Source organism: Eschrichtius robustus, chromosome 15 (assembly GCF_028021215.1).
Source record: "Eschrichtius robustus isolate mEscRob2 chromosome 15, mEscRob2.pri, whole genome shotgun sequence".
In the NCBI taxonomy this organism is placed as follows: domain Eukaryota; kingdom Metazoa; phylum Chordata; class Mammalia; order Artiodactyla; family Eschrichtiidae; genus Eschrichtius; species Eschrichtius robustus.
Window position 1 is genome coordinate 53,849,552 of NC_090838.1, and position 25,449 is coordinate 53,875,000.

Here is a 25,449-nt window from a genome sequence, read left to right on the forward strand (position 1 = left end):
TTTATATTGGAGTATAGCCGATTAACAATGTTGTGATAGTTTCAGGTGCACAGCAAAGGGGCTCAACCATACATATACATGTATCCATTCTCCCCCAAACTCCCCTCCCATCCAGGCTGCCACATAACATTGAGCAGAGTTCCCTGTGCTATACAATAGGTCCTTGTTGGTTATCCATTTTAAATATAGCAGTGTGTACGTGTTGGTCCCCAACTCCCTAACTATCCCTTCCCCTCATCCTTCCCCCCTGGTAACCATAAATTCATTCTCTAAGTCTGTGAGTCTGTTTCCGTTTTGTAAATAAGTTCATTTGTATCATTTCTTTTTAGATTCCCATATAAGAAATATCATATGATATTTCTCTTTCTCTGTCTGACTTACTTCACTCAGTATGACAATCTCTAGGTCCATCCATGTTGCTGCAAATGGCATTATTTCATTCTTTTTAATGGCTCAGTAATATTCCATTGTATATATATACCACATCTTCTCTATCCATTCCTCTGTCGATGGAATGGATAAAGGTTGCTTCCATGTCTCAGCTATTGTAAACAGTGCTACAATGAACACTGGGGTGCATGTATTCTTTCAGACCATGTTTTTCTCTAGATATATGCCCAGGAGTGGGATTGCAGGGTCATATGGTAGCTCTATTTTTAGTTTTTTAAGGAACTTCCATACTGTTCTCCGGTGGCTGTACCAATTTACATTCCCATCAGCAGTGTAGGAGGGTTCCCTTCTCTCCACACCCTCTCCAGATTTTATCGTTTGTGGATTTTTTGATGATAGCCATTTTGACTGGTGTGAGGTGATATCTCATTGTAGTTTTGATTTGTATTTCTCTAATAATTAGCAATGTTGAACATCTTTCCATGTGCTGCTGGGCCATCTGTATGTCTTCTTTGGTGAAATGTCTATTTAGGTCTTCTGCCCATTTTTTGATTGGGTTGTTTGTTTTGATAATATGAAGCCTTATGGGCTATTTTTAAATTTTGGAGACTTGTCGGTCACATCATTTGCAAATATTTTCTCCTAATCTGTGGGTTGTCTTTTCGTTTTGTTTATGGTTTCCTTTGCTGTGCAAAAGCTTTTGAGTTTAATTAGGTCCCATTTGTTTATTTTTGTTTTTATTTCCATTATTCTGGGAGACAGATTGAAAAAGATATTGCTGCGATTTATGTTAGAGAGTGTTCTGCCTAAGTTTTCCTCTAGGAGCTTTATAGTGTCCAGTCTCACATTTAGGTCTTTAATCCATTTTGAGCTTATTTTTGTGTATGGTGTTAAAGAATGATTTAATTTCATTTTTTTACATGTAGCTGTCCAGTTTTCCCAGCACCATTTGTTGAAGAGACTGTCTTTCCACCTTGTGTAGTCTTGCCTCCTTTGTCGTAGATTAATTGACCATAGGTGCGTGGGTTTATTTCTGGGCTTTCTGTCCTGTTCCACTTATCTATATTTCTGTTTTTGTGCCAGTACCATACTGTTTTGATGACTGTAGCTTTGTAGTATAGTCTGAAGTCAGAGAGCCTGACTCCTCCAGCTCCATTTTTCTTTCTCAATATTGCTTTGGCTATTTGGGGTCTTTTGTGTCTCCATACAAATTTTAAGATTTTTTGTTCTAGTTCTGTGAAAAATGCCATTGGTAATTTGATAGGGATTGCATTGAATCTGTAGATTGCCTTGGGTAGTATAGACATTTTGACAATATTGATTCTTCCAATCCATGAACATGGTATATCTTTCCATCTGTTAGTGTCTTCTTCGATTTCTTTCATCAGCGTCTTACAGTTTTCAGAGTACAGGTCTCCTTACTCTTATTCTTGTCTCCTTAGGTAGGTTTATTCCTAGGTAATTTATTCTTTTTGATGGGATGATAAATGGGATTGTTTCTTGAATTTCTCTTTCTGATCTTTTGTTGTTAGTGTATAGAAATGCAACAGATTTCTGTGTATTAATTTTGTAACCTGCAACTTTACCAAATTCATTGATGAGCTCTAGTAGTTTTCTGGTAGCATCTTTAGGATCTTCTGTGTATAGTTTCATGTCATCTGCAAACAGTGACAGTTTAACTTCTTCTTTTCCAATTTGGATTCCTTTTCTTTCTTTTTCTTCTCTGATTGCCGTAGCTAGGACTTCCAAAACTATGTTGAATGAAAGTGGCAAGAGTGGACCTCCTTGTCTTGTTCCTGATCTTAGAAGACATGCTTTCAGCTTTTCACCATTGAGTATGATGTTAGGTGTAGGTTTGTCATATATGGCCTTTATTATTTTGAGGTAGTTTCCCTCTATGCACACTTTCTGGAGAGTTTTTATCAAAAATGGGTGCTGAATTTTGTCAAAAGAGTAATCATATGTATTTTATACACATTAAAACATTATTCTGAGAAAGGGTTCATTGCCAAAAGAATTCATGGGCCAAAGTGATTAATAACCTCTAGTCTAGGCTAAAGTTTTTTATTTACTTTAGGTAGTTAAAACCACCAGTGAGAAAAGGACTATAAAGGGAACCTTGGTAGAAGTTCAGTTAACAGATGAGAATTTAAATCAAATTTTTTTTTACTTTTATTGCTCTCTAAAACCAAAAATTTAGGGGCTTCCCTGGTGGTGCAGTGGTTGAGAATCCGCCTGCCAATGCGGGGGACATGGGTTTGAGCCCTGGTCTGGGAGGATCCCAGATGCCACAGAGCAACTGGGCGCGTGAGCCACAATTACTGAGCCTGCGCGTCTGGAGCCTGTGCTCCGCAACAAGAGAGGCCGCGATAGTGAGAGGCCCGCGCACAGCGATGAAGAGTGGCCCCCGCTCGCCACAACTAGAGAAAGCCCTGGCACAGAAACGAAGACCCAACACAGCCAAAAATAAATAAATAAATTAATGAATTAAAAACAAAAAAAACCCCAAAATTTATATTTCCATTAAAGAATTCTTGTTTCTTTGCAAATGCATGATGCTGGCCCCAGAGAAAAACATTTAAAAGCAGTCAGTTTTTTTATTGAAATATGCTATTAAAAAAGGTAATCTTTAAAAATCAGTATAATTTTCTTTATAGAAATCATGCTTCAAAATAAGTCATTCTCTTGAATTATTTCTTGTATGATTTTGAAGAGCCTGTGTCTGTCAAAGCAAAATGCCTTATTTTTTGTCAATTAAGTTATACAGTTGGCCCTCTGTATCCATGGATGTGGAACCCACAGATACAGAGGGCTGGCTGTATTCCACCATTTTACATAAGGGACTTGAGCATCCCCAGATTTGATATCTGCAGGGGGTGTTGGAATCAGTCCCCCATGGATACCAAGAGACAAGTACCTTTAGATATGAGAGTTCTTTACCTGCATTTTCTTGCATTTGAATAAGCAAATTTAAATGCAGATAAGAGCATTATAAAATAAACCATTATTATTTTTTATAAGGTGAAGCTTTCAAGTTACTGTTTAAAATTTTGAAAAGCAAACATTTTTTATTGTACCTAGCTATATATTTTTAGAGTATGAGGAATCTCATTAGGGCTTAAGTTATACTTCTTTACATTATTTATTTCAGAAATTTAATAATGATGAACATACCTTGGATTTACATATTATTACAAAGAGAAATATTAAATATTAAATTTATTTTAATAATAATAATAAATTAATAATAATTTAAATAAATAATATAAATTTTAAAATAATAATAAATTAAATTAAATAATAAATTAAATATTAAAATTTTTTCTCAATTAAATCTTAAAGGGCAGATGATTATAGCTTTTTTAAAAAAAATAAATTTATTTATTTATTTCTGGCTGCATTGGGTCTTCGTTGGTGCATGCGGGCCTTCTCTAGTTGTGGCCAGCAGGGACTACTCTTCGTTGTGGTGCACAGACTTCTCATTGTGGTGGCCTCTCTTGTTGCAGAGCCTGGGCTCTAGGCACACGGGCTTCAGTAGTTGTGGCACGTAGGCTTCAGTAGTTGTGGCTCGCTTGCTCTAGAGTGCAGGCTCAGTAGTTGTGGCGCATGGGCTTAGTTACTCTGCGGCATGTGGGATCTTCCCGGACCAGGGCTCAAACTCGTGTTCCCTGCATTGGCAGGTGGATTCTTAACCACTGTGCCTCCAGGGAAGTCCCAATTATAGCTTTTTGAAAGGATTTTAATTTAGATGATTCTGTTCATTGCACAAGTCAATACATAATTGTTGTTATACATTCCTTTTCATCACTTTGCAACTTCTTCTTTTTTTTTAATATTTATTTATTTATTTGGCTGTTCCGGGTCTTAATTGAGGCACACGGGATCTTTAGTTGCGGCATGCAGAATCTAGTTCCCTGACCAGGGACCAAAACTAGGCCCCCTGCATTGGGAGCACGGAGTGTTAACCACTGGACCACCAGGGAAGTCCCACAACTTCTTACCTGATATCTACATTGAGTATCATTTGCTACCTACAGACTTATTTCCAGCTTCACACAGTTCTTCTGGGTAACCCCATCTGCCCTTAATTGGACTTAAAACAGTACAAGAAACAGTGCCTGTGTCTTAAGTTCCATGCAGATGCATAACATAACTGGCAGTGACTCCTTACCAATTAAATAACATCTAGCAATGAGTAAGACTATTTTCTTTTAAAGACCTCTTTTTTCTCCACACACAGCTAAAAAGACAGTAGGTGATTGACTATTGCAGAAGAGGTTAACCTATGGGAAAATTCCTTTATAAAGTCTTGACCTTGCTTACAAGAAATCTGGTTTGTTTTTAAATTTCTTTTAGTGCAATTAGTGTGCATGAAATGAATTGCTACATGAAACAAAACACCAGCAGGAGATTCCCCACAAGTAAGCTAATCATTTTCCCAGGTCTGTAAAAAGTGCTGAATAAAAATGGTAGTTACCTGTGACATCTGATCTTAACCAATATGTCAGTGTTTTAGATAATTGGGAAATGTTTAGAATACTGCCTGTGGTGCTTTTCCTGATGGTCGCAATTGATGTCTGTCAATCAAGTTGTCAGGACTCATGAGGAAGAAAATGACTTTAATTTTCCTAAAACATGTAAAATAACAAACAGGCCCAAACATGCACACCAACTGAGCCATTCTCTCAAGTAAATATTTTGAGATACCTATACTATAAAGCATAGTGCTGTGAAAACTGAAGAGGTTTTAATATCACAATTTATTTTTCATTTTCTTTCTTACTTATTCCATAACATTTATTAAACTACAGGCAGAATACAAGGATTAAATTCAAAGGTAGAAATGCACTGTAACATGTATATGCAAAAGACTGATTCCTTCTGAATTGTTACATAATTTCCTAAACTTTCTTTTTAGAAAAACTTTGAGTTATGATCCTATATCTGGGTTGTTACAAAGACGAGACATTTTATATCCCAAAGCAAGAATATAACTAGAGGGTCCTTAGTTTTTCCAAGAATATATCTAAATGTTTAGCCATATTTTTAATGCTTCCTAGCAACACAATGCTGTTTTCAAGGGTTAGTTCAGGGTAGTAATAATTAATTGTAAATTGAGAAACAGCTTTGATTCTTCAAAACTAGAAAAACCTGATGTGCCACAGTCATTTAAAGGCTAACAAAAGTAATACAATGCAGCCTCACATTCTAAACTAGGTTGTACTACTCAAAACATTTCCTTCTTTCCAAAATGGTTGAAGTGAAAATGAAGTCACTCTTCTCATTATGAAAATCAATCTTAATTGGGCGTTTTAAAAATGTTTCTTTGTTTCTAGACTTAAGTAGCACTTACTTATATTTTATACCAGGCAATCTAGGAGTTAGTTCTTTTGGGATATCTACCTGTACTTTATCTTCACAAATCACTGCAATTACATGACCACTGAAAAGAGGGGTTGATAGGAATAATAAAGCTCCAGATGAATTATTATTTCTTTATACCCTAGTTCTTTATCACAAAAGTCAATTCTAAGTTTTTTTGTTTGTTTTAACTCTCATTTTCGCTTGTTTTCTTTATTGGAGAAGAACATTTCAATTGTTATTAACTAATAAAAATGTTTTACTCTTGGATCTACCAAACTTTTACAAATTTCCAGCTTGGAATGTTGTTCTGTTCATGTGACATAATGTCAGTGGCATAATGTCAGTAACATAATGTACCCTCCAACAGCAACAAAAAGCCATTAGAATTTTGCTTGTTTTTTTAAAATGGTAACTGAATTGTGTTTTATTTTTAACTCTTTTTTGAAGTGTAATTGCCATATAACAGTACCTCAGTCTCAAGTGTACAACATGATTTGATATTTGTATACATTGTGAAATGCTCACCACAGTAAGTCTAGTTAACATCTGTTATTTTGCTGTTTTTGCTGTTTTTAAAATGTGATGATGTTTTAAGTTTCTTTAAAAAAATTAAAATGTATGGATTGTCTGAACTCTTCAATATATCTTCTGTTTTTCTTTCCTCTGAAGGCATATGATGGATTTGCCAGCATAGGAATTTCCCGGTTATTGGAACCTTCTGATATGGTTTTATTAGCAATTCCTGACAAACTGACTGTTATGACCTATCTCTATCAAATTAGGGCACATTTCAGTGGGCAAGAATTAAATGTTGTTCAAATAGAAGAAAACAGCAGTAAAAGCACATATAAAGTTGGAAACTATGAAACAGATACAAATAGTTCTGTTGATCAGGAAAAATTCTATGCAGAGCTTAGTGATCTGAAACGGGAGCCTCAACTGCAGCAGCCTACCAGCGGAGCAGTAGACTTCTTATCCCAGGACGACTCTGTATTTGTAAATGATAGTGGGGTTGGAGAGTCAGAAAGTGAACACCAGACTCCTGATGATCATCTCAGTCCAAGCACAGCCTCCCCTTACTGTCGCAGGACTAAAAGTGACACAGAACCCCAAAAGTCCCAGCAGAGCTCTGGAAGGACTTCAGGATCCGATGACCCTGGAATATGTTACAGTACAGATTCAAACCACGCACAAGTTTTGTTAGGCAAGAAGAGACTTTTGAAAACTGAGACTTTAGAATTAAGTGACTTATACAATAGTGATAAGAAGAAGGATGTATCTCCACCCTTTATTTGTGAGGAGACCGATGAGCAAAAGCTTCAGGATCTAGACATCAGTAGTAACTTGGAGCAAGAAAAATTAGAGAATTCCAGACCCTTAGAATGCAGATCAGATCCTGAATCACCTGTCAAAAAACCAAGTTTATCTCCCACTTCTAAACTTGGATATTCGTACAATAGAGATGCAGACCTTGCCAAGAAAAAACGTACTTCCCTGAGGCAGACAGAGTCTGATTCAGATGCTGATAGAACCACCTTAAATCATGCAAATCATTCTGCAAAAACAGTCCAGGTAAGTGAGTTAGAATGATGAATACATATATGTAGTAAATAGTTATTCTTTTTTGTTGTTTCTTTTTGTATTCATAGAATACTTTACAAATGATTAAAGGTGAAGTATAATTTCCCATTTTAGAAAAATCTGAAATATACCTGCTCTTCATTTAAAGTTTATAATATTTTAAGCCTATAAATAAATCCCAATTTCAAGATTGAAGAATAAAGAATGTCAACTTCTCAAACCAAAATGTTATTAACCTATAAAAATATTTTACAGAATAAGTCAAAGCTATTTCAGTATTCCATTTTGTAAGCATATCATTCTGGAAATGTATAATGCCAAATTAAAATATTTCCCATTTACAGCATTTTCTTCAAATATTTTAGTTGCCTTGCAATTGGTAATTTTAGTCCCATCATTATTTGTGGTTAAAAATCCCAGTAACGTTGAAATTTCTCCCCATGTGGGGAATATGGCATGGGTTTAATTGAATCTATGGCGCCATCAGTGATAAGATATACCATCATTTTATGTACCACAAAGAATGAAAAACACTGCCAATAAATTATGATACATGGTTTTCTTATCACATAGAATTTTTATTTTATACCTAGTGAAAGAGTTCTTTTAGACTTATTTAGGCATGGATTTTTTAATCATATAATGCTCTTATGTATACATAAAAAGGAATTTTTTTAGCAAAATAAATTGGTTAAGGTATAATCAATTTAGAATTAGAATTTAGACTCTAACTCTTATGAATCACTTTGTGATATAGAGTTGTCGGTGTTCCTGTTTTTCCACATAGTATTGTCCTCTGTGCCATCAAAAGCCTGATGTTACAACAGTGCTTCTCAAAGTATGATCTGGGGACCTCTCAGGCTCTCCAAGACTCTTTCAGAGAGCCCCCAAAGTTGAAACTATTTTCATAATAATACTAGAACTTGATTTACCTTTTGCACTTTCATTCTGTCACAAGTGTACAACAGTGTTTTCTGGAGGCTACATGGTTTGTGATATCTCAAGAGACTGAATACAGAAGTAGATATGAGTATCTAACTGCCTTCGATTAAGGCAGATATTAAAGATTGATTTGCAAAAAATGTAAAATAATGCCGTTCTCAGTTTTGTTTTTTAGTGTAGTTATTTTTATTAGAATATGTTAACATCTAATGGGTTTATTATAGCTATTTTAAAGGAATGAATAAGTAAATATATTAAAATTTTTTTCCATTTAATTTCCAAAATGACAAATATCTATAGATGTAGCCCACATAAGCTAAAGCTTTTGGGGATCCTCAATTTTTAAGCATATAAAGGGATTCTGAGACCAGAAAGGTTAAGAACCTCTGAATTACAGCATTTCTTCACAATTGTCTCTCGGATTTTCTTCTCAGTAATACTCACTGATAATGGCACTTTCTGTTATTTTTATTTTTAATTATTTTTGGCTGTGTTGGGTTTTTGTTGCTGCACGCGGGCTTTCTCTAGTTGTGGCGAGCGGGGCTACTCTTCATTGTGGTGCATGGGCTTCTCATTGCGGTGGCTTCTCATTGCAGAGCACGGGCTCTAGGCACGCGGGCTTCAGTAGTTGTGACACGTGGGCTCAGTAGTTGTGGCTCACAGGCTCAGTAGTTGTGGTGCATGGCTTAGTTGCACCGCGGCATGTGGGATCTTCCTGGACCAGGACTTGAACCCGTGTCCCCTGCATTGACAGGCGGATTCTTAACCATTGCGCCACCAGGGAAGTCCCAATAGCACTTTCTTAACCTTTCTGGTAGGTCCTAACAAAAGATTCTCAGACAATAACCTGAAGTTCTGTTGCATTCTCAAATAGTACTCAAGGGGTTGTTAAATGAAACATCAAGGAATTATAGTCGTGCCACCAGAATTATCAAGCACGTGCATATGTAGGTACTGATGACTATGTCTTAACTACCACCTGTATGACAGAGATATAAAATGTCATCAATTTTGTTTTCAGAGGTATTAAAATGTGCATCTTAGAATCAAAGAAATATAATAGCTAACAAAGCAAGCCCCTGTTCTCCTAATCAGAAATCTCAAATCAAATGTTCTAAGTACCTAAACTTTCAGAGTATCATAGTGTCCCTACAGAGTAGATAATCATTAAACATATAGTGACTGACATTTGCAGAATTTGGTATGCCTAAATTTGAATATCAATACAGATTTTTCTCATAAACCAGATTTTTAAGGTAAAAGTGTTTAGTTAAATCTGGAAATTGATTAGTGTTTAAAAATTAAAAATGCTCTGAACTAGGACTCAGTAAACCTGGATTCTCATCTTGGCTCCAGTAATTACCAGTGTGACATGTTAACTAGCCATTTAAATTCTTTAAATCTTACTTTCTAAGTATGTTAAATGAAATAATCTCTGAGAGCCCTTTAAGCTCTAAAACTCTGTCGTGCTGTGATTCTGTTCAAGTGATTTAAGTGATGTACAGTAAATCCACAGGATGATAGAAGCAGCATCTATTTACAACTCCATATATGTTTATTTGTTGGCAATTGGTTTACGGGTTAGAATTTTGCTTAGGGTGAATTTTAAAAATTTTTGGCAAAAGTGTTCATTGCCTGGTACCGAAAATTGTAGTATAGGTGTTAATACTTGATAAGTTTTTTATTGTAGCTAAATTTTAGACAGTTAAAAATCTGTTTTTCTTTTGTATACTGTATTTTATTGATTCTAAGACATTTTTTACATTTTAACTTCTCTGAAATCAAGATGTTACTTATAATAATATGTTAGAGTTTAACTGACAGTGTTCTTTCTTAGAAACTCATAAAATCATAGTGAGTCTAATAATTAATAGCATTTGATTAGAGGAAATTTGATAATTTAATGTGACTGTATAGACTTAACAAGTCATAATGTTGCCCATTTGAGTGGCTGATACATGTGATAACCATTATATATCTTACACATATCTCAGACTTTACAACCCATGAGGTGAGTGGTTGGTGCCTATTATATATATATGGGAGAACCAAGATCTACAGAGTTGCCTTAAGGTCATATAATAAATGTTAGAAGTTTGAATTCAAAACCAACCTTGTCTGACTTCAAATTCTGTGCCCCTGAACTTTATGCTCACAATATCTCTTTGGTTTTGGCCATAACAGCACTAAAAATAATTATAGCCCAGGTGTAAAATAATCAACAATTACATTAAGTCCCTTAACAATGTTTACCTCATTAGATTCTCCAGGAATTTTTCCTAAGGAGATAATCAGAACTGTATACAAGAATTTACATATAAAGATGTTCACAAAAGCATTATTTATGATAGTAAAAAATTATAAACAGCCTAAATATCCAATAATATAAGACAAGTTAAAGTATGATATGTTCATATTAATAGAATGCTAGGTAGGCAGTTTAAAATCATGTTTTCAAAGAAATATTTAAGGATGTGAGAAAATGCTCATAATATTTAGACTATTAAGTGGAAAAAAGCATGATTCCACAATGATTATCCCTGGGTGCCGGGATTGCTAATTTTTTAAAAATATTTCTTTTTTAAAAATTGAGTTGTAATTCACGTATTGTATTATTTTCAGGTGTACAACATAATGATTCAACATTTGTATCTATTGCAAAATGTTCACCACAATAAGCCAAGTTAATATCAGTTACCATACATAGTTGCAAAAGTTTTTATTTTCCTTGCGATAAGAACTTTGGAGATCTACTCTCTTAGCAACCTTCAAATATACAATACAGTGTTATTAACTGTATTTACCATGTTGTATGTTATTCCCATGACATACTTATTTTGACCCCTTTACCCATTTAGCCCACCCCCAGCCTCCAGCAAACACCAATCTGTTCTCTGTATCTGTGAGCTTGGTTTCAGGGATTTTTTTTGGGGGTGGGGGTTGTTTTTTAGAGTCCACATATAAGTGAGATCATAGGGTATTTACCTTTCTCTGACTCATTTCTTTTAGCATAATGCCCTCAGGATCCATCTATGTTGTCACAAGTGGCAAGATTTAATCCTTTTTTGTAGGTAGATAATATTACATTGCATGTGGCTATCCAGTTTGCCCAACACCATTTCCCCATTGTATATTTTTTTACTCCTTTGTTGTAAATTAATTGACCATATATGTATGGGTTTGTTTCTGGGCTCTCTGTTCTGTTCCATTGATCTATGTGTCTGTTTTTATGCCAGTATCATACTGGCATATATGTTATAGCTTTGTAATGGTGATATAGTTTGAAATCAAGGAGGGTGATGCTTTTATTTTTCTTCTTTTTACTTTTATATATTTTCTAAAATTTCTATGATGAATATGAATTGCATTTTAATCAGAAAAAAATTTTGTGTTTTTGTGCTCTTAAGACCAAAGCAGTTTTTCACTGTCTGTTTAGCTAATTGGAATCCCTAAAGGACTGTATAATCACAGAATTTAGAGCTATTGGGAACTTTTAAGATGATCTACTCTAAGTATTTGAAAAGTTTACAGTGAGTGGGATTTTTTTTTTTTAACATCTTTATTGGAGTATAATTGCTTTACAATGGTGTGTTAGTTTCTGCTTTATAACAAAGTGAATCAGCTATACATATACATATATCCCCATATCTCCTCCCTCTTGCATCTCCCTCCCACCCTCCCTACCCCACCTCTCTAGGTGGTCACAAAGCACCAAGCTGATCTCCCTGTGCTACGCAGCTGCTTCCCAGTGAGTGGGATTTTAAAGGTGATCTCCCTTCATTTAAAAGATGAGGAAATTGAGAGATTTTTAAAAATATATTAATAGTTAACATTTATCAGGTGCTCACTACATTACTCTCTTTCACTTAATCTTTACAATATCTTTATGAGAGTTGATCTATTTTTATCCCCATATTATAAATAAGGAAACTGAGGCTTAAAGAGATTGAGTAGCTTGCTCACAAGTTACTCAAGTAATGGAACTAGATCTGTCTGACTTCAGAGTTCTTAAATATCATGTAATGGTTTTAAGTGACCTGTTCAATGTTGCATTGCTTATTATTAGTGGAAGAAGGATTAACAGTCTTGACTGCCAATTCAGTGTTCATTTAATTAATTTTGTCTGTTTTTTGAGAATACGTTGATTTGTAACCAGTTCAAATGCAGTTATGAACTCTGTTCTATTATATCCTATCAGTATGAGCTAAAAATCTTTCATTATCGCTTATACATTTCAATTGTATCTATTAAGTTAAGAATTTTTGTTTAATCCTCTTAAAACCTTGGGTGATGAAAATGTTCTGGAATTAGTGTTGATGGTTCACAAACTTGTGAATATACTAAAACAAAAATCACTGAATTGTACACTTCAAGAAAAATCTTTGCTTAAAATTACAGAAAAAAGTTTAAAATTTGCTGTATCAAAATATAAAGGTCACAAAGAGACCCAAAAATGATGTACTAAATTTTTAAAGTTTTACATTATTACCAAATAAAGTAATAGGTTGCTGTTTATTACCTCTTCCTTGACCATGAATGATAATTATGACTGAACCAAAACTATGCAAAGAAAAGGAATGAAAAGAAATTAAGTATCAAAGTCATAGTCATAGACATCTAAAGTCAGAAGTTGGCGACTTTAGTAGAGAAAAGGAATTTGAACTATACACACTATGAATATTTGTGCTTTGGATTAATGCCACCATTTAAGAGCTGATTTCCATTGATGTTCTACCTGTTTTTCTCCAAAAATATGTTGTAAGATTACAAATTAATCCAAGAAAATACTGTTCCAATTCTGATGTTTAATTGTTGTAAGGAAAGTGAGCCATAGAGAAAAACAGTATTATTTTTCTTTAAATAAAATATGATAGCTTTGAATTTTCTATAAACGTTAAATTGTCAAGAATTTAGAGAGTTGTTGCCACAGATAATTAAAATCTTTCAAAATGCAAATTTGGAAGACACCTTGTTATCAATTCTATACAACTATAAAAATAAAACTGCGAACTTGAAAAAATGTCTTTGCCAGATTATACTGTGATTAGCAAATTTGAAGAATTTATATAATATGTGTATGGACCTTATACCTTATGAGACTGTGTTCTAATGAAAATGTAATTAAATTTAACCCAGTTTTAGCCAGTAAAGGTATAGTTCCTTTTAGTCAAGATATATGTATTCATTCCACAGTTTGTAGTCAACATTAATATTTTCTATAGGTCATCTCATAAAACTACAATCTCATTCCTGACCGCTATTATTTTGACGGATTGTATAACTATTGATTCGTTTACAAAAATGGATTACATGGGTTTTTTGGTTTTTTGTTTGTTTGTTTTGGCTTCTAATTCTGTATCTTTGTTTTTAAGCATCGAATGTTATCCAGACAAGAAGAGCTCAAAGAAAGAGCAAGAGTTCTGCTTGAGCAAGCAAGAAGAGATGCAGCTTTGAAGGCAGGGAATAAGCAGAATACCAACGCAGCCACACTGCTCTGCAACAGGCAGCTAAGTGATGTGAGGAACATTGGTTAAAAAAACATACATTGTTCATTGTAATCCTGGGGGTGTAAATAAGAGTAACTTATTTATATTTTTGATAAATTATTTTTCCACAGACTGTATACTGTGGGTACTTGGTACTTTCGTTGAACTGATAAATCCATACTTGGAGGAGCAGGTTGTAATTATTCCTACACAGCAGTATTAGCTGTTAGAAAAAGTAGGATCCTGGAATATAATTTCCACATATACATGAATAATCTGTCTTTTGTTAATTTACACTTTGTAATTTAGTTGTACTTTGTTTAGGATTGTATTTTGTCAATGGAAGTTAATTTTGTTCGATACATTAGAATATAATAATGATGCCTACAATTTATTGAAATATTGGGTTGGCCAAAAAGTTCATTCGGGTTTTTCCATAAGATGTTATGGAAAATACGCAATACTTAGCGTATATTCCAGGCACTATAATGGATGTTTTGCATAATTTTTATTTTACCTAACCTCATGAAGTAGATATGCAAACTCCTTTTTAGATAAGAAAACTGAGGCTGATAGGTAAGATAATATGTACAAGGTTGTAGTTGATAAATGATGAATTCAGGATTTGAACCCAAGATTTATCAGACTCCAGAGTCAATCCTCTTTCCTGTCATATACTGCCATCCCTATGTTAAGCCATATTTTTATACATATTTTTGTGTAGTGCCTCACAGATAATAATGAACATATAGTAATAGAAGCCTTTAGATTTAGGGGGACGTGAACCTCTTCATGAATCTGAAAATTATGACAACCCTGCCCTATCCCCAATTCTACATATACATAAAACTACACGCTCTTTTTTGTTTTTAATTAAGATTTTATTTTTTTAGAGCAGTTTTAAGTTCACAGGAGAATTGAGGGGAAGGTACAGAGATTTCTCATATACCCTCTCAACCCACACATGCATAGCCTCCCTTCTTAATAACATGCCCTGCCAGGGTGGTGGTACATTTGTTAAAACTGTGAACCTACATTGACACATCATTATTACCCAAAGTCTGTAGTTTACATTATGGTTCACTCTTGGTGTACATTCTATGAGCTTAGACAAATGTATAATGACACGTATCCATCTTTATAATATCATACAGAGTATTTTCACTGCCCTAGGGATTCTTTGTGTTTCACCCATTCATCTCTCCCTTCATCCCCAACTTCTGGGAACCTGATAATTTTATTGTCTTCATAATTTTGCCTTTTCCAGAATGTCATATATTTGGAACCGTAGTATGTTGCCTTTTCTGATATGGCTTCTTTTCACTTAGTAATATGCATTTAAGGTTCCTCCATGTCTTTTCATGATTTGATATCTCATTTCTTTTTAATGCTGAACAATATTTCATTGTCTGGAGGTACCGCAGTTTATCCATTCACCTACTGAAATGCATCTTGGTTGCTTCCAAGTTTTGGCAATCATGAATAAAGCTGCTATAGTCATCTACATGAAGGTTTTTATGTGGACTTAAGTTTTCAGCTCCTTTGGGTAAATACCAAGGAACACGTTTGCTGGACCTTACAGTAGGAGTATGTTTACTTTTGTAAGAAATCACCAAACTCTCTTCCAAAGTAGCTGTACCATTTTTCATTCCCACCAGCAATGAATGAGAATTCTTGTGTTTTACATTCTCGCCAGCATTGGGTGTTGTCAGTGTTCTGGATTTTAGCCATTCTAATAGGTGTGTAGTGGTGTCTCATTGCTTTAACTTGCATTTTGCTGATAATATATGATATGGAGCATCTTTTTATATACTTATATGCCATCTGTAAATCTTCTTTGGAGAGGTGTCTCTTAAGATCATTGGCCCAGTTTTTAATTGGGTTGTTTTCTTACTGTTGAGTTTAAAGAGTTCTTTGTTTCTTTTGGATACCAGTCTTTTATCAGATGTATCTTTGCAAATATTTTCTCCCTGACTGTGGCTTGTCTTCTTATTCTCTCTACATTGTCTTTCACAGAGCAGAAGGTTTTTTTTTTTTTGCAGTTTTTTTTTAAATTAATTAATTATTTTTTAAAAATTTTTGGCTGCAGTGGGTCTTTGTTGCCATGCGCAGACTTTCTCTAGTTGCGGCGAGTGGAGGCTACTTTTTGTTGCGGTGCGTGGGCTTCTTACTGCGGTGGCTTCTCTTGTTGTGGAGCATGGGCTCTAGGTGCGCGGGCTCAGTAGTTGTGACACGTGGGCTGTAGAACGTTAGGCTCAGTAGTTGTGGCGCACGGGCTTAGTTGCTCCGCGGCATGTGGGATCTTCCCGGACCAGGGCTCAAACCCGTGTTCCCTGCATTGGCAGGCGGATTCTTAACCATTACGCCACCAGGAAAGCAGAGAGCAGAAGTTTTAAATTTTAATGAAATCCAGTTAAACCATTAGTTCTTTCGTGGGTCATGCTTTTGGTGTTATATCTAAAAAGATACCATACCATTACCATACTCAAGGTCATTTAGGTTTTCTCCTATGTTATCTTCTAGGAGTTTTACAGTATTGTGTTTTACATTTAGGTCTGTGATCCATTTTGAGTTAAATTTTGTGAAAGGTGTAAGGTCTGTGTCTACATTTATTTTTTTGCATGTGCATGTCCAGTTGTTCCAGCACCGTTTGTTGAAAGGATGATCTTTGCTACATTTTGTTGCTTTTGTCCTATGTCACAGACATTCATTTTGGGGGTGCAAATGTAAGTAGGATTATGTTTTTAATTTCAAATTCCACTTGTTCATTTCTGGTACATAGGAAAGCAATTGACTTTTGCATATTAACCTTGTATCTTACAACCTTGCTATAATTGCTTATTAGTTCCAGGAGAGGTTTGGCTTCTTTTTTTTTTTTCCTTCAATTCTTTCAGATTTCCTACATAAGATAATCATGTCATCTATGAACAAAGGCAGTTTTATTTCTTCCTTCCCATGCATACTTGTTTTAATGCCTTTCAGAGAATAACCTCTGAACTTGACCACTGTTTTTCAGACTTTGTCTTTTTTTTTCTTTCTTTATTATTATTTTGTTTTTCTTTAAGTGAAGTATAGTTGATTTACAATATAATATTAATTTCAGGTGTACAACGTAGTAATTCAATATTTTATAGACTATGCTCCATTTAAAATTATTGTGAAATATTGGCTATATTTCCTGTGCTGTACAATATACAGGCTTCAAGTCTTTACACAGTAATGTGATATAAAATCAGTGTAGTGGGCCACAATAATTTTATTTTCAATGAAAAGGAATAGAATATTTAATTGAAATAGAAAATATCAGAATTTATCACACATCATAGTACTTTTGTGTGAGACTTGTTTTAGTTACATGGGTATGTGTGCTTACTGGATCTTGATATAAGATGTATTTTTAATTGTGGGTCATGATAAAAATCTTTGAGAAATGCTAATCTAGATGGCCATTCTTTCTGAGGAAGAAATTTTGTAGTCTTTATACCAACTCTTTCAGTGCCTAACCATCTATTATATCATCAATTTGTTGGTTCAGTCAGATATTTATTGAGTGTCAGAAATTAGTATTTTTGTAGAGATAGAAAAGACTAAGCTTCGGGGACTTCCCTGGTGGTCCAGTGGTTAGGACTCCATGCTTCCACTAAGATCCAAAAAAAAAAAAAAAAAGAAAAGACAAAGCCTCTTCTCTCATGGAATTTACATTTTGGTGGGAAGAGACTGGTAATAATGAATAAATAAGTTAAGTACAGATTGTGAAAACTACATGATATAGTAGAGGATAATTTGAGTAGGTAGGAGTGACTTGAGGAGGGGACATTTGAACTAAGACTTGATGGGAGAGAAGGATCCAGTTAAGTAAAGAGCCACAGAAAGAATATTCTCTTTAAAAAGAAAGTTATTTTGTTGATATTATATTTTATTTGTGATAAACTTTGTTTCGTAGTTCTTTCAGGCTCTAAAAATTATGGAAAATTTATAGCTCTATATTTTTCAAGTGTGTTGATTTTAAATTTAGAACACCTGAGATTTAAATGATCTGTCTGCCAAGTAGATCTTAAAAAGCCATTATTTTACCTATGTGTAAAATTTACATATATTAATAATTGTCATCTAATGTTTATTGAGCACTTACCATGTATCAAGCAGGATTCAAAGTGCTTTCTTGTGGATTTTCTTGTTTAATCTCCACAACAATTATATGAGTTAAGTATAATCTCTGTTTTATAGTTGAGAAAACTGACATACAAATTAATGAGTTGCACATGGTCACACAGCCTATAAGTAACAGAGCCAAGAATTGAACCTAGACAATTTGACTTCAGAGAGTATGTTTTTTTTTGTTTTGTTTTGTTTTTTTATTTTTCAGTGTTTTTTTTTTTTTAATAAATGTATTTATTTATTTATTTATTTTTGGCTGTGTTGGGTGTTCGTTTCTGTGCGAGGGCTTTCTCCAGTTGCGGTGAGCGGGGGCCACTCTTCATCACGGTGCGCGGGCCTCTCACTGTCGCGGCCTCTCCCGTTGCGGAGCACAGGCTCCAGACGCGCAGGCTCAGTAGTTGTGGCTCACGGGCCCAGTTGCTCTGCGGCATGTGGGATCTTCCCAGACCAGGGATCGAACCCGTGTCCCTTGTATTGGCAGGCAGATTCTCAACCACTGCGCCACCAGGGAAGCCCCGAGAGTATGTTTTTAAAGCACTGTGTTTTATTTCCTTTTTGTTTATTTTTCTGAAATCCTTGTGAAGTAGGAATAGATATTATTGTTGTATCCATTGTAGAGGTTAAGAAAACGAGTTAGGAAAGGGTGTTTAAATTTGCCTAGGGTTGCAAACAGTGGCAAACTAGGCTTCGAATTCAAGTATCCTGACTTTTAAAGCTGTTTGTTTTTTCATTCAATTTATTCATTTATTACTTTAAACTTTCAACAAATATTTTATTGGTCATCCCTTTTTAAAGCACCAGTAATTTTGCTTGCACTTCTAATTTCCCAAACAAAACTTAAACTTTTAGCTGAATTACATTACTGTGAATTCAATATCATAAGTTAACTACTAAAACATCGCATATTCTATGTCTGTGACATCTTACTGTATCTGTAAAATATGTAACTTGGATTTTAAGAAACATGATGTTAGTGATGTTTCATCGAGTTGGATAATACTGCTGGTAGCATGTTACTTGCCACATCTTTCTGGAAACCAAGTAAACTTCATCAAGAAATGCTCATTCCATTTTATCCAATAATTCCACTAACAAAGATCAATATGCAGGTTTTCATCACATAGTTATTTATAATGGCAAAAGTTATGGAATGGCAATCACTCAAACTAGGGGAATGATCAAATAAATTACAACAAATATATATACTTGTTATGTAGCTATTGAAAATTATTCAATAATGTTTTGAAAGAATATTGAAAGGACATAGGGAAATGTTCACAGTGTCATTTTGTACAAAAAGAAAGATATAAAATAGCATATGGCATACGAACTCCATTTTGAAAGACTGTGTTTTTATATATGCATTGAAAAGTCCAGGAAGGAAAATAATCAAAATATTAATAATATTTATCCCTAAGGGTAGTATAACAAATGACTTACAGAGTTTTTTCCCTTTATTCTCTCTGTTTTAAAAATATGTCGTGTTTAGATAAATATTTTAAACTAGGGAAATTTTTGGTATCCAAAAAGGATGTTTTTAATAGATTGTTTTCTTTGCATACCCAAACATACTTGACCATAAAGCTGTTTCATTTAAACTAATGTTGTGTTTCAGTATCTCTAAGGGTGTGTGTGTGTGTGTGTGTGTGTTTTAAGAAGAGATGTAGAAAGAACTGTTCACTTTTACAGTTGATGGTATTTGTGCTTAGGTGTGGAATAAATGGCGAATTCAGTACTATCAATTCTGTTCACATTGAGAAGACATTTGCTTACTTTATTGCATTTGTTTCCCACTTACCCAAAGTTGTACCCTACTGCTTATGAAACTATGCTTCAAACAGCCCCAAAGATAGTTTCCCTACCCTTCCTCTTTCAGGTTATCTTTTGCTACATTATAAAACACTGAAAACCTATTGGCATAAAATAACCATTTTATTATGCTTACAGATTCTATAAATTAGGCCTTAGGATAGGGCACTGGGGGAATGTTTTATTTCTGTTGCATGTTTTCAGGGGCTGGTTTTCGGCTAGGAACTATGCTGTCAGTTGGAACACCTACATGTGGCCTCTCCATATGGTTTCTCTACTTGGGCTAGTTTGGGCTTCCTCACAGCATGGTGGCTGGGTCTAACAGCAAGTGTCTCAAGAGAGTAAAGTGAGCTCTCTTATGCATTCTTATGATCTAGCTTTAAAAGTCACTTTTGCCATACTGTTGACCTGAGGAGACAGAAAGCTACACCCAGGTTTAAGTAGCAGAGATATAGACCCCACCACATTGTAAGAAGAACGTGTGGCATGGAAGATATTGTTGTAGCCTCTTCTCAGTTATAGTTTAAGCTCACTTTAAAAACTCTCTTGCACATTCTACTGTTGCTCATTTTTCAGATAAGTCAAGCCGTATATAGATGTGTTGGGAAGAACATCAGTTCCATGACCTAAATAGTACATCCTGGGACTATTGCTCTAGTTTTGACATTAGTTACTCTGTGGGCCTTATAGCTAATATTGAGATGATTTAAGAAAGAAAATGTAAAATATCAGGTAACTCCCGTTTCACAAAAGAAGTTAGACCTTGCCATTGCTTTTCAGATTTTCAGTTTAGTATGCAACTTTATAATCAGGTTGATATCTTTTCCAATGATATGGTAGTTTTCTTAATTTGATCATTTTCTTTATCATTTCTGGTAGCTCTTGTACATACAGGTTTGAGTTATTTAGTAGTACTGTCCATATTTTGGAAAAGTAGTATGGCCAACTTGGCTGACAAAATTAAAAGGGAAAATACCAAATTTCATCTCTGGAGCAACTGAATATGAGTTAAGTGATACTAAAAGTAGAAATTATTTAATCTCTCTAAATCTGTTTTTCCATTTGTGATATGGAGGCAAAGAAAATTTTTTTCTCCTGTGTGACATTCAAATTAATTGGTGTCCACGGTGGAGTGGGTAAGGGAACCATGACTAATGCCATCCCCACTTCAGTGTCAGCATCCCTTTCACTCTGGAGAGATCAAAAGACTTCTGGTAAATAAAAAGCAGGTTTAACTAAGAAAAAAAAAAAAAATCTGGCATCTAATTTAGTGAACTGATTGCTACTATTTTCACTTCCTTATGCTCTTTAATTTGAGCCTTAATTTACCATGCCCTTATTTTTAAATTCATTGTAAATTATCTTGCCTTTATAATGTATGCTTTGGTACTAAGAGTCTAGTTGCTGGCAGGGAGAGATATATATATACCCGTAGGTACCCACGGCTTTTTGTGTTCTTAGTTTAACTGAGAGTTCCCAAGAGTGAAAAAAAAAAAAAAAAGTTGGTACCCAGGAGTGACCCCAAGTCTTGAATAAATGAGTCACTGACCTTAAATCTTCAAGAGTTTACCGAAGAGCTTAGTTACTTACTCTTAGGAGACTGCTGATATAGGACTTCTTCAGCAATTTCTATCTCTTATCCTTCTAAACTTCGTTCCTATACAGCTAATCTAGGACCTTCTGATGAATACCAGGAAGAATGAGTAGAGCTATTTTAATAATTGATGTTAGAGTTCTTAAATAGAAGTATAATTGCATGGGACAAAGTCCGTGTACTCTGTACAGGTTAACCCCTTTTGAGGTATCTAGTTTGTATCTAGTTCTGGGCTGAGAGAGAGAACTTACAGAGGATTCAGAGAAGTGTTAAAGGATTGAAAGCAAAGGTCTACTTTAAAGGAAAGACAGGCTTATGAAATATAAAGAGAGAACTGGGAAATAGTTTAAGTAGTAATTTGAGTATATGAAGGCTCAGATTCTTTCTGGTAACTCCCACTTACCCAAGAGAATAAGTTCCAAACTACTCAAAATGGCCTCATATAAAGTTCTTGCAAATCCTGTCCCTTCCCTTTCTAGCCTCATTTCTCACCTCTCTCCCATTTTTCACTCTACAGTCTAACTCAGCTAAGTTGCTTAGAAAGTTCCTGTATCAAGCATTTGCTGTTCTCCCTGAAATGCCTGTCTTCCCTTGTTAGGAAAATAACTTCTTCTGTGAGTACCTCTGTCATGGCTCCTAGCAGCAAAGTTAATTCTCATTCCTGTATCTTTTTCTAATATATTGTACATACTACTACTGCCACGTTTATCCCATATAATTGTCTAATTATACATCTCTCTCTCCCTCAACTGTGAGCTATTCAAAGTACAAGAACCTTGTATCCCCAGCACCAAGTATTAATATTAAGTAAATGTTTGTTCAATGAATAAGTGAAGGGAGGGAATAGTGACAGTCTATTTTTCATATCTTCTGAGTGTCAACTAAGAAAAACATGAGCTTAAATATGAAAAATTGGGGTTGCTATAAAGAGTTTCTTGGTAAACAGGGGAAAAAACTGACTCTCTGAGGGTCTTTAGAGCAGAACTGATAATCATTGGTCAGAGAAAGTTAAAGGGTTCCCCTTTCTCAGATCAGTTACAGAGATGACATTTGCCACTTTGGGACTCGAGGTTCCCTGTATCATCCTTTTCTTCCTATTCTTGAATCCTACATTTTGATACCTTCCTTTGTTATGGTATGTACACACCAAATTCTTACACATACCTACTCTTCCCATACTCTGGGACCTCTCATTAGAGTTCAGCTCCCAGCTCTGCCTTGAATCACATCACTCTAAGCAAACATTCCCTCATATAAATTAGTATAGCTTTAGGCTGGAAGGCTAGGAAACAATTTCTAAGACACTGAAGACAACTCTTGGTAATATTATCTTGTGGATCCTCATGTACAGACTCTACTTAAGTTATCTTTGGGGAATATTTGAGCTGTAATTTCTCTTAAAACGGAACTTACAAACACAGATAACTGTAAACCTTATATTTTTTCTTAATTTTTGTCAGGACTACCATTGCGTGTTTTAATCAGAACTTGCTGCAAGTACATAATGAATTTAGATCTTTTTTAGGGAAAGTAGTTTACATTATTCATTTGTATCTCTGTGCCTTTAAACATTTGTTTAACCTGTTTCAGGTGTTTTCTGAAATTAGTTTTCTATAGGAGACAGATTTCATTGCTCTGAGCTCTGTGATTTCTATTTCTTTGCTTCCTATTCCTTTTGAGATTTTCATGTTACATTTTACTAATATGAATTTTAGGTGTGATATTTGTTTTGTTCATTATTTTCCACATATACTTAAAATAATTTTTTTCAAAGTACAACTCAGGGGTTTGACAGGTTCAACAGTCTAGCTATTATATAGCCAAAGGAGCTTCCTTGATTGTATAATATATTTAAACTTAAACTCTGAGAAAAATGTAATAACTTTTTTCAAGAAAATATTTCCTTTTTTATTATTTTTCTTTATTACTCAATTCTCACACTTTTTCCCCAAGAAATGCATAAATAGAATTTAAGAAGCTAGTCTATTTCAGACTCTTTTGCTTATTACTTTACATTAGAATATAGTTGCTTTTTTAAAAAAATACATTTAATAAACCCACCATGACATTTAGTTATACTCATGTAATTATAATAGATAGCTGAAAGACATGTTTGCATTTGATATACTAAAGTTTAGGATCAGTACACTCTAAGAATAAGGGGCAACAATCCTGCTACCCACACTCCTTGGAATTGCTATTAGGATATGAAGCACTTTGAACCTATCAGAAGAAGGATGCTATATAGGTTTAATTATACCTTTCTGTTTTTAAGAAAGAAAGAAATCTATTTTATAAATAGAAAGTCTAAAAAGAGAATTGGGAATGATTCTTCAATCTAGTTAGTCTAATCACTTAACAGTGAATTTATAAATATGTTTTTCATTTTTTCAATCATAAATTATGTAACATAAGAATATGGTTTGCACATAGTTGTTAGATACCAAGAATATATTTTAAAAGAAAAATCAGCCAAAAAATCACAACATTATTATAATCCAGACTTAAAGTTTTTTGTCTGATATTTAATCTGCAAACATAGTGAGTGACCCATTACAATTAATTGGCATAGGAGTCCACCCTCACTTAGCAGGATCAAACTGCAAGTTAGCAGCAAGTCCTGAAAGGTTTGTAATATCTGTCTTTAAAGGTTTGCAGTAATATTTGAATCCTCTAAAGAAAACTATGTATATGGGAAAGGAATTTCAGTTTGGTCAGTCCTTAGTTAACTACAAAGATCAGTAATCAAGAAAAGATACAGTGACTTTTTTTTTTTTTTTTTACTGGTCGTTAGCAGTGAATTCAAAGGGCTTATTTGGTAAGAATGCAAGGCGCTCTCTTTTGCGAATTAAACCTTTAACAGGTATTTTGTTGATATGAAGGGGTGGGACATCAACCTTGTACTTTTGATGTTAATTGGAAAATATTGATTTAAATGGGACTAGTCTGTTGTGCTGATAATTGTAGCAGATTTAGGTAAGATCACTAGATCTTTTCCAGATAATCAAAGAAGCAGTTACCATCCAATTGGTAAAAAACACTAAATATCATCATATCATCTATCTCTGAAAGAAACTTTTCCCATAGTTTTCATATATATATGTGTCCCAAGTATGTCTCATCGTAAAACTGTATGTAAGATTATGCTTATATGTTTATGAATATCGGCTGTGTTACATTTAAATGGCTAGCCTCTAGGAATCAAGCTTTAAAATTAAGGTCAAGCTAAAATTTTTATTTTTCCTGATTATATATATTATTAGTTCTATTACTAGGAAGAAGTAGGTAACTTTGCACTTGTAATTTTGAAAGAACATCGGTTATTATAAAAAGAAATCTAAAACCTCTCATAACAGAGAGTAAGAATTTCTCTTATTTACAGATTTTTATTCTCTGTATGAACTGGAATGTCTACACCTAGGGCACAAAGATGAAAATATATTCCTTATTTCTTACGCCAACACAGTTGATAGAAGATTTAATGTACGTAATCCGTTTCAGACCAGTAAGACACTTTAAATATATAGCTAATCTTTTTTATAGTTGCATTTTTATAGGAGAAGAATGCCAGTGTGCTTCTGTATTCGGCATAAATGCCTCTGTACATAGCAGTGGTTTTTATTCATTATGATTTAAATAATAGTTTATCTATTGTGTCTAAATTTAAGTTGATTTGAAGTCTGCTATCCTAACAATGGCTACTAGACTTCTTAGAAAACATATTGTTAGCTTGCTCACATATCTTCAAAGTCACACAAAATACTAGCATTGTTGGGGGAAAAAACTCAAGCATCTTTTCTATTATGTGGCACAAACCCCTAGTCTCAAAAGTCTTATTTATTTGAGATTGCCATGAATACATGAATCTAGGGCTAGGTATTTTAGCATCAGGAACACTCCTTTTATGCGACTATTAATGGCCATAGACATTTTCCATATGGCTGTTCAGTGCAGTGTTGAACATCCCAGAATGATATCACCATTACTAAGAGCTGTATTTTGTATTGCCTATTCTGTTATTGCTCAGTATGCACAAGGGTAGAGTTTAAATCTCTATTCATTTCATTTTTTAATGTTTCTTTTGTTCTCCTTATCATGTTCTGGCTTTCCCAAGGATATATGCTT

General features: G+C 34.3%; 1 protein-coding gene across 4 annotated transcripts in view; it reads left to right on the forward strand.

The window, feature by feature from the left end:
* The window catches only part of EHBP1 (EH domain binding protein 1), a 339,544-nt gene that overhangs the window by 232,459 nt on the left and 81,636 nt on the right, over window positions 1–25,449 (forward strand). For all 4 annotated transcript variants that reach the window (XM_068564185.1, XM_068564184.1, XM_068564187.1 and 1 more), the window contains exons 13-14: window positions 6,424–7,326; window positions 13,650–13,793. In XM_068564185.1, coding sequence (XP_068420286.1) covers window positions 6,424–7,326; window positions 13,650–13,793 — 1,047 coding nt within the window. The remainder of the gene's footprint in view (window positions 1–6,423; window positions 7,327–13,649; window positions 13,794–25,449) is intronic.